This window comes from Gavialis gangeticus, unplaced genomic scaffold, assembly GCF_001723915.1.
Source record: "Gavialis gangeticus isolate Ggan-Ray unplaced genomic scaffold, GavGan_comp1, whole genome shotgun sequence".
Lineage (NCBI taxonomy): Eukaryota > Metazoa > Chordata > Crocodylia > Gavialidae > Gavialis > Gavialis gangeticus.
In genome coordinates, this window is record NW_017729024.1 from 61,811,191 (window position 1) to 61,820,714 (window position 9,524).

The 9,524-nt window shown below is 45.5% G+C and overlaps 1 protein-coding gene across 2 annotated transcripts in view; it reads left to right on the plus strand.

Annotated features, from left to right (window-relative positions):
- The window catches only part of TDRD7 (tudor domain containing 7), a 96,232-nt gene that overhangs the window by 66,156 nt on the left and 20,552 nt on the right, over positions 1 to 9,524 (plus strand). Inside the window, exons 11-13 of one of the 2 annotated variants that reach the window (XM_019517168.1) lie at positions 3,063 to 3,146; positions 3,511 to 3,645; positions 4,307 to 4,417. In XM_019517168.1, coding sequence (XP_019372713.1) covers positions 3,063 to 3,146; positions 3,511 to 3,645; positions 4,307 to 4,417 — 330 coding nt within the window. The remainder of the gene's footprint in view (positions 1 to 3,062; positions 3,147 to 3,510; positions 3,646 to 4,306; positions 4,418 to 9,524) is intronic. The other variant, XM_019517169.1, reaches the window with a different exon arrangement.

Sequence of the window (9,524 nt, forward strand, 5' to 3'; positions counted from 1 at the left end):
AAAAACAAAAAAAAAAAAAAAAAAGCGTTCAAACAGTGTACAGACTGTAAGCTTCAACACAGAGAGTCTGTCGCCAATCAAAGCAAGGGCCTACATATGACTGTGTCACTTCCACCAGAGCAAGTGCTGACAAGGTGGAATTTGTGGTTTAATGCGGTTCATTTACCATGCAAAGAATATGAAGTACTACCAGCAATTTGTGTGAGAAGCTTGAAATCACACCTAGCACGCAGTGCATACTTAAGTTATGCCATCCCTTAAGAAAGGGCAGCATTTAAGGTCAAGTTAAGTTTGTGGCTGACAGTACAATCTGGTTAATGGAGCTTCTAATGTGATTTGAAATTCAGCAGGCTTTTATCCACTAAGCACACAAGCTGATGGATTTGATACGTTGGGTTGTAGACATGTCAAACTTGTCAGTGTGAAAACCTGTGGAGACAAGAACTGTTTCAGAAAATAGCTGTGGCGTTAAATCAGTACTACAAGTACAATGAGTAACTATCATTTTAAACAATCTGCTGCTGCTTGCTTCAGTCCTGTTTGCATTTTTGACCTGAGTCAGGAGGCTTGTCTGAATTTTGACCTTCAGCTACTGAAATCAGCCACTAGATAGCAGAAAGAGCATGACAGGGAACATGCTGCTTACATTAACTTTCTCAAAGAGTGCCAGATGCCTTTAACTGACTGTTTTTTGGGTGTCTGTTTCTGATCAGTTTCTACATCTCTACAACTTTGGTAAAACACTGCCTTATGATTCCAACCCATTCAGTGGACATAGAATCTGAAGTGTTGGGAACAACTTCCTGATGCAAGCACTGGAGCAGCCAAGTAGGAGCTGTGCTCTTCTTGAACTGCTGCTCACAAACTGGGTGAAGAATTGGTGATGAATGTAGTAGTGAATGGTAAATTGGGCTGCAGTGAAGATGAGATAATTTGAGTTCAGAATTCTAAGGAAAGGAAGGATGGAAAGCAGCAGAGTAAGGGCTTTGGCTCTATAGATGCAGGGAGACCAGTAGATGTGAGGTACCTTGATTTTAGCAAGGCTTTTGATACAGTCTTCCACAGCATTCTCTCAGGCAAGCTAAGTATGGGCTGGGTGAATGGACTGTAAGGTGGATAGAAAACTGGCTGGAGTATTGGGCCCAGAGGGTAGTAATCAATGGCTCATTGGCTAGTTGGCAGCCGGTATCAAGTAGAGTGTCCCAGGGTCAGTCTTGGGGCTGATTTTGTTCATCACCGACTTGGTAGATGGCATAGATTGCACCCTCAGCAAGTTTGCAGATGGCATCAAGCTGGGGGAAATAGTAGATATGCTGGAGGGTAGGGCTAGGATTCAGAATGACCTAGACAGATTGGAGGATTGGGCCAAAAGAAACCTCGTGAGATTCAACAAGGACAACTACCAAGTCCTGCACTTAGGATGGAACAACCCCACGCACGAGTACAGGTTGGGGGTTGACTGGCTGGGCAGCAGCTCTGCAGAAAAGGACCTGGGGGGTCACAGTAGACAGTAAGCTGAATATAAGCCAGCAGTGTGCCCTTGTTGCAAAGAAACCTAACAGCATACTGGGCTGCATCGGTAAGAGTGTTGCCACCAGGTCAAGGGAAGTGATTATTCCCCTGTGTTCAGCACTGGTGCGGCCACATCTGGAGTACCGTGTTCAGTTTTGCCCCCTTGGGAGGGAGGGCTTGCTGCAAAAAAACTGTAAAATCAGCTCTTTGCACTGCAAGTGGCCTTCAAAAATCCCTTTTTCTCACCATGATTTAGATAGGTCCCTAACCATATGTTGAGACAGACAGAGATGCAGTAGTAAATAAAGAAAAGAAAATGCCAGAACAGTTACTTGTTCTTACCCTATAGCTTAAATCCAAAGATGCAGTCCTTAGCTAACTTCAGGAATCTAAATGTAACTTATGGCTCTGACCCTGCCTGTCGGCTTCTTGCATTCCCATCTCAGCTTGGGACTCAGCCACTCCCTTGTACCTGGGAAAACTAAAAAAATCCATGGTCTCTAAGCCAGCTTAAATACCATTGTCAGTCTGGCTAGTAACAGTGAACCCCTTCACTTTTAGGGGGACTCACACTGTGCCAGTAACTTTGACCTGTCCTGCTCCCTCCCCTCCACCAAGATGCATGTTTACCAGACTACATTCTTGCATCCTTTCTAGACAGGAGGACTCATTAATGATTCATTCATTCTGACATGCTGTCTTTCTCTTGTGATGGCTTGACAGCTAGGTGTTAGGGTTCATTTAAAATGTAAATATATCATTGTCTGGCCAGACACAAACCAGAGGCACATCCACAAGGAGGACAGAAAGGTACATCAAGTCGGATGCTAATTCTCAGCCATTGACTCTTCTAAGTGTGAACATGAGCTGTTCGAGTTAATCACTGCCTTAATAACAACCTTAGCTGAAATATAAAGATGCATCAAAATTTAAATTTTATATCGAACACTAATACAAGTACAGATAAAAGAAAGATAGAACTGAAGACAGATTTTCAGTGGCTATAATTGGAGACCAACCACCCCAATAGCAAACTCTAATTTGGGAGAATATCAACACATGCCACATGGTGAGCCCCCGAAGTACCTTTGTCTTGGGGTACCTCTATGACACTACTGTCTTCAAGAAACCTTGACAGAGGAATAGACTTAAGCCTTTAAATGTCCTTTCAATGATTACAGAAGATAAGTTTGCCAATTGTTTATGCTGATGTGCTGTTATAGAGAACAATAATCATTGGCCATTGATCTGCTTAAAAGCTCATCCTATGTATTTTAAGCCCAGCCTACGTTTTTAATTTTCTTAGTACTTTTACATCTTTGTAGGTAATTTGTGAAGCAGGTAACTAGGTGGTATGCCTATTCTAAAGAAAAGAGAAAAATGAGGCACAGTAATGGCTCTGCCAGGGCTAAAAAGAGAAACCATCAGACATGGAGCTGAGTTTCTGGCTCCCAGACCTATGTTTGGCTCACTATATAGTCCTCCAGTAGTTGATTCTTGACAGGATTTTGTGGGTGTATATTTATAGGCAATCCTTGTTTTTATTGCAGCAGACAACAGATTATTCCGTCTCATTACCTTTTTGTGGCAAAGTCTGTTTGTTCCATTGTAAAGGAAAATGGGCACGTGTGGAGGTAAGAAACATTAAAAAATAGTAGTATTCTTTCTGACAGCTGTTTTCTTGGTGTTTGGCTAAAATCTTGAATCATTTCGTTCTTTAACAGTTACATCATACATGTCACCATTATCCATAAGCTGCTTATTCAAAGAGCAGTAATTTCAAATAAGTAATCTTTTAAACTAATATGATAGTAGATTTGAAGAGAGACTTTATCGTGTTGTCATTTTAACATTTCAGGTCACCAAGAATAGTTTCATAAAATGCAATTCAAATGTGGTGACTTCTTGCTTTTTAAGAAAAACACAGAACAGTATTTTAAGACTTCTATGGCATTTTATTTTGTCCCCCTATTATCACATTTTTCCTTCGCATTTCAGATAACAAGCGTTCACAGCAGCCGGGCACTTGATGTGCAGTTCATGGATACAGGAACAGTTGCATCTGTAAAAGTAACAGAGCTTAGAGAGATCCCACCACAATTCCTGAGAGAAATAATCACAATACCACCCCAGGTGCAGAGGTCTATTTTAACACTGCTGATGTTAGAAACACCATCTTAGTCTTTATGCTCTTTGGCCATGTCTAGACCACAGTGGCTAGCAGCAGTGCCTTCAAACATGCATTAGTATTCCTTGTGCTCTACCTTCAGTAGAAAGCTTGTAGCTATTCTTGCACAGTGCCAGGAGTAGGCTAATTGGCACTGTCGCTCAGCAGTGCCAGTTAGTCTCTCTTGCTCTGTGGACATGACTGCAAGGTTTCCAGTTGAAAGGAGTTAGTATGCAGAACAGTGTGGCATATTTAGGGGTGCTGCTGCAGTAAGTTTGTGGTCTGACATGGCCTTAAAATCCTACACTGTGATAATTTCTGATATTTATAGAACTAAGGGTTGGAATGTACAGTGTAACACAACCTGTATTACGAAAGTTAATCCTGTGCGCTAGAACGCTATGGCAGTAATTGTGTTGTAAGGGGTTACAGTACTCCATGCTACCAACTGTTGCTGCCTTTATAATGAAGGAATGTGAGCCTATCGGGATGTATTTAATTTCTAATGCATCTTACTCATCTGATCAGTGTCCATAGGTATAAACTTGAATGATAAAGCATCTGTTAAAGAATACATCTGTTAATCTGTAAATATTCAGCGCACCTTTTTTTCCCCCTTTTTTTAAGGCTACGAAGTGCTGTCTAGCAGATCTTCCCCTTAACATTGGCATGTGGACTCCAGATGCTGTGCTTTGGCTTAGAGATACAGTATTAAATTGTCCAGATTGCAGCATTAAGGTCTGTAACCTTCATCACTTGAAATCTAGTGAACTGGGTAACAGAACAGTATATTTTTGGGTTTATATCATTAAGTGTCAATACCAAAGGAACTTGGTTCCTTCACATTCCCTTAAACAGTCACATTTGAAGTTATTGCCGATTTAAAAATGTTTAGTGAAACTGTTGGGAAAATTACTATATTAAACAGTGTAGCTAGTTTGTGTGAAACTTGTCCCGGGCCACATCCAAACTGCAGCTCTTCCTAGGCCAGGTCCATGGGCCTCCATTTGGGAGGCAGTGTGGGTCTGGGTGTATGCAGCTGCATAGAGCCACATACAGACAGGGTAGAGCCAGGGGCATGTCATAGCAAGGAGCCAGAAGCATGCAGTGGTGTACAGCTTTGGTTGGGCAGCGACATGGAGCCGGGAGCATGCAACTACATGGAGCTGTGCTTGGGCAGCAGCACAAAGATGGAGCCAGGAGCATGAAGCAGTGCAGACATTGACATGGGTGGCAGCTCACCACCTCTGTGCCACAGCCTGAATGTGGCTCCATGCAGCCATGTGCCCTCAGCTCTGCAATGTTGCATGCCCCTGGTGCTGCCAGCCAGCCAGAGCTCCACACTGCCACCCAAATGTGGTTCTGTGCAGCCACATGCTTCTGGTTCTGTGCGGAGCCCTGGTCAGTCTGCAATGCCAAGGATGTGTGGCTGTCTGGAGCCAAGGACATGGACTTTTGATTGCTCACTGAGCTGGATGCAGTGGTTTCACAGGCTGGGCTGTATGTTTTACGTGTCTGATCAAGTCTGTTGTGGTGTTATTGCAAAATGGTAGTTTTTTATTGGTTTGTTTTTTGGGAAAACAAATTTTTCATTTTTAACTGGGTCTTGGGAGGTATAAATATGGGACCAAATATCCCTCCCTGATTCCATGGAAGAGGGTTTGGTAACGTTGTGCAGTTTGCACAAGATAATGATCTATGTACAGTGACTAAGGTTGAAATTTTCAAAGTGGCCTAATAGGGCTTATTTTTAATTCCCATAGCAATATCAGTGGGAATTGGTGCAACTAACTCCTTTAAGCTCCTTCTGAAAATCTCAGGCTATACTTTGTTAGATTTGTGTGCAGCCTCACTCATTGGAAAAAACCTTGACTTCAGAACCAAGACTTTTTCTTTCCCCCTTTTTACTCTTTTTCTCCATCTTTTACCTTTTCCTTTGTGTTTTTGTTCCTGTACCAACTCTTAATTTCTACTCTTAATTCATACTCGCACCATTGTGCCTGAAATGAAACATTGAATAGTGATCCTTTTGACATTAAATTCTCTTGATAAAAGTTTTGGGGCAAGGCTGTTCTTGCTTCTCAGAATCATAGGAGGCTGTTTGTTCACTACTTTGTCTCAAAAGATCTTAATAGCATTATTCCCGGTTTTGATTCTTCAGCCTGTGCAAGAAAGAATGAAATCTATTGCTTCAGACTCCCTACAGCAGGGGTGGGCAATTATTTTGGGCGGAGGGCCACTTACTGAGTTTTGGCAAGCCATCAAGGGCTGCATGATAGGCAGCCAGGGGCAGATAAATATTAATTTTCAAAATTTTTTAGGGGCCCCGCGGGCCAGATAGAATGCCCTACAGTTGTGGGGTGGTGGTGCTGCTCTGCCTTGTTCTATTTTTAAAAATAACCTAATTTTTTAATCTTGAGAGCTAGAATCTATTTGGCCTTTTCTAAACAAAATTTTGGAAGCTGCAGAATCTATTTGTTTCCTAAAAAAATAAATGGACTAGATGACGGTTGTTAATCAGTCTCTACCTGCTAGTAAATAGTATTAAAACCATTTGTCTGGACTGGAACATTATGAACACATAGGAAGTTTGTTGTATATATATACTGCCAAATTCAAATTCCAGTGCATTAGAATCGGCAGTACTGTTATTAATATTAAATAACAAAAACTTTTAGGCAAATGATTTGAAAAATGGGTACTTGAAAAATATCTTTAAGTTACTCCAAACTGCTGCTCCCAACATTAAATATAATTTACAGCATTTTCATAATATTTCAAGAAAATTGTAAAAATAATGTGCCTTTCTCTGTAGTTCTTCATGCTACTGTTACCTGGGACATGTATAACATGAAGTCTTCGGCCCCAAGGCACACTGCACCAGGTAACACCAGGTGGCCAGGGTCACCACTTCTCTGGACCTTCATAACGGGTACTAAATCCTCATAGCACCAAAAGAGCCAACAGAACCTCCAGCTTCTACACCTGAGGAAAAGAGGCAACCTGCAACCATGCCCCCCAAAGAAGAAACTTAGAGTAGTCGTTGTGGGAGGCTCCTTCTTCAGGGGGACTGAGTGAGCGATATGCCATCCTGACCCCTTAGCCCATGAGGTCTGCTGCCTCCCAGGGGCCCGTATCCAGGATGTTGCTAAAAGGATCCCAAAACTTATCCAGCCCTCTGACCACTACCCCATGCTCCTCATCTGCATGGGCACAAATGACATGGCTCGGAGCAATCCTAGACAGGTCACGAATGACTACTGGGCTCTGGGAGTGGGGCTCAGAGGGTTGGGGGCTCAGGTGGTTTTCTCCTTGATCCTTCCAGTTGCAGGTCACGGGCATAGGAGGCCAAGAAGAATTCAAGAAGTGAATAGAAGACTGCGGTGCTGATGCCATCGTGAAGGCTTCAGGTTCTATGACAACAGCCCGCACTTCATAGAGAGAGGCAATGAGCTATTGGAAAGGGACAGCCTCTACCTCACTCACATGGGGAGGCAGCTCTTCTCAGCCAGAATGGCTGACTTCCTTGACCAGGCTTTACACTAAGTTTGCCAGGTGATGGGCAGATAACCACCAGTGCAAGCCTACCAAGCATCAGCCACCAAATCAGTAGGTCAGACTGTACAAGGGAACACACTCCTACCTCACTCCAGGAACGGGGGTTTTCTAGGAGTGCAGGGAAGCCTCGGGCCTCCAATGGCAGGCTCACTTGCCTATACACAAATGCCAGGAGCCTGGGCAGCAAACAGGAGGAGCTGGCCTTCCTACTAAACAGATATGACTACGATCTCATGGGGATAACAGAGACCTGGTGGGACTCCACCTATGACTGGATCACAGGTATAGATGACTATACCCTATACAGGAGAGTTCGTGTTGCAAGAAAGGGTGGGGGCGTAGCTCTCTATGTGAAGAAGCACTACGCTTCTCTGCAGGCGGAGATTGGCAACAAAGGAGGGCGACTTGAGACCCTCTGGGTTAACATAAGGTGGTAATGTGGTGAAGGGGATATAACAGTAGGAGTCTACTGCAGACATTGGCGATGTGTAGGGGGTACACGTGGGTGCACATACACCCCCTGAGATTGGCTGTGCACCCCCTGGAAGTGCCAGCCATGAAACCAGAAATGCCAGCAGAACTGCCCACTTCCAGTTTTGCCACTGAGGGGTCCGGGCTCAGCGATCAGCCACTGCGGGGACCTGGCTCGCCGATCTGGTGCCCCCCCAGACTCAGGAGGCACCAGTTGCCCATGACTACAGGCCTCCTAATCAAGAGCAAGAACTTGACCAGAAATTCTCCAGGGAACTGGCTTAGACTGCACACTCTTGTTGCATGGTTGTCATGGGTGACTTTAACTACCCTGACATCTCATGGGAAGAGCACTCAACCAAATTCAATCGATTGCAGTGCTTCCTCATAAGCATTGATGAGCTCTATTTTTCACAAGAAGTCTATGGACTGACAAGATGTGAGTCACTGCTGGACCTAGTACTGGCAAAAGGGGAGGATCTAGTGAGCAACCTGAGAATTGAAGGGAAGCTGGGAGATAGTGACCACAAGTAGATCACTTTCTCTACTCACAGCTAAGCTGGCAAGTCAGTCAGTAATGCAGAAGTCTTCAACTTTAGGAAAGCCAACTTTCACAAGCATAGGAGGCTAGTTGTTGAGGCCCTGAGAAGCCATAATCTGATAGAGAGGGGAGTCCATGACAAGTGGTTTTTCCTCAAGGACATGATCAGTGTTCCCTCTAAGATGTAGCAGTCTGTGAGCGCATCACTTTGGTCTTTGAGCGTGCTGCTTCTGTCCCACCTCCCCCTTTCAGCGCGTGCTGCTTCAGAAACCACAGGTGTCTGAGGGGGCACCCTACATAGAATCCTATAAGGGTCAGGGACCCTGGGACTGTACTGGAGGGTCATCAGCCTTGTCTGGGGCCAGGGACCCCAAGGGACTGGGATGGATTGAGAGGAGCCTTGCCTGGGCCAGGGACCCCAGGAGACATGGATGACATGTGGAACAGTACGAGGGGCCTGAAACCCAAAGGGACTGCTACACTCCACATGGGGCTGAGCCCAGCCCATTTCCCCCAGGACAGTGTGATACACTGCCACACTCACCAGCAGTAGGGCCCTGGCCCCTAGGCAGTGTGCACAGCTTCCAGGCAGGGCAACTGCCACTGCTGCCAGCTGCAGCCAGAGCTTGCACCAGCCCCCACCCCCAGCCCCGACCTCACCTTGGGAAGTGAGGAGGCACATAGCATCGGGGCTGGGGAGCGGAACAGTTCCTTGGAGCCGGCAGAGCAGTTCCATGAAGCTGGTGGAGCAGTTCACTGGAGCCAGCCCCTGCCCCTGCCCCACCTTACCTTGCCTTGCCTTGCCTTGGGGAGTGAGGAGGCACATGGCGTTGGGGAACTGCTCCACTCCCCAGCCCCAGCGCCAGTCCCGAGCCCCAGCCTCTGTCCCTGCCTCATCTTGGGGAATGAGGAGGCACTCTGCCCCCACCTTGCTTTGGGGAGGAGCCACTGCCTGAGCTTACCTCTGGTAAGTGTCCCACACTGGCCCCAGTGCCTCCACCACGCTTCGCACCCAGCTTCTCTCCGGGAAGCCGCTGCCCAGCACCTCCTCGGGCGGGTGCACAGCATTAATAAGTTAGCATGTGGCAAGATTTTAAATTGTGCACGGCTGGCTGCACATGTGCACACCTTTGAGGGAATCTTGGACACAATTTGTGAAGTGCAAAGGAAGTCTATTCCAGCCCACAGAAAAAGTAGTAAAAGGGCTGGGCAACCCGCTTGGCTTAATAGGGAACTCATAGACCTCCTGCACAAAAAAAAAAAAAAAAAAAATTC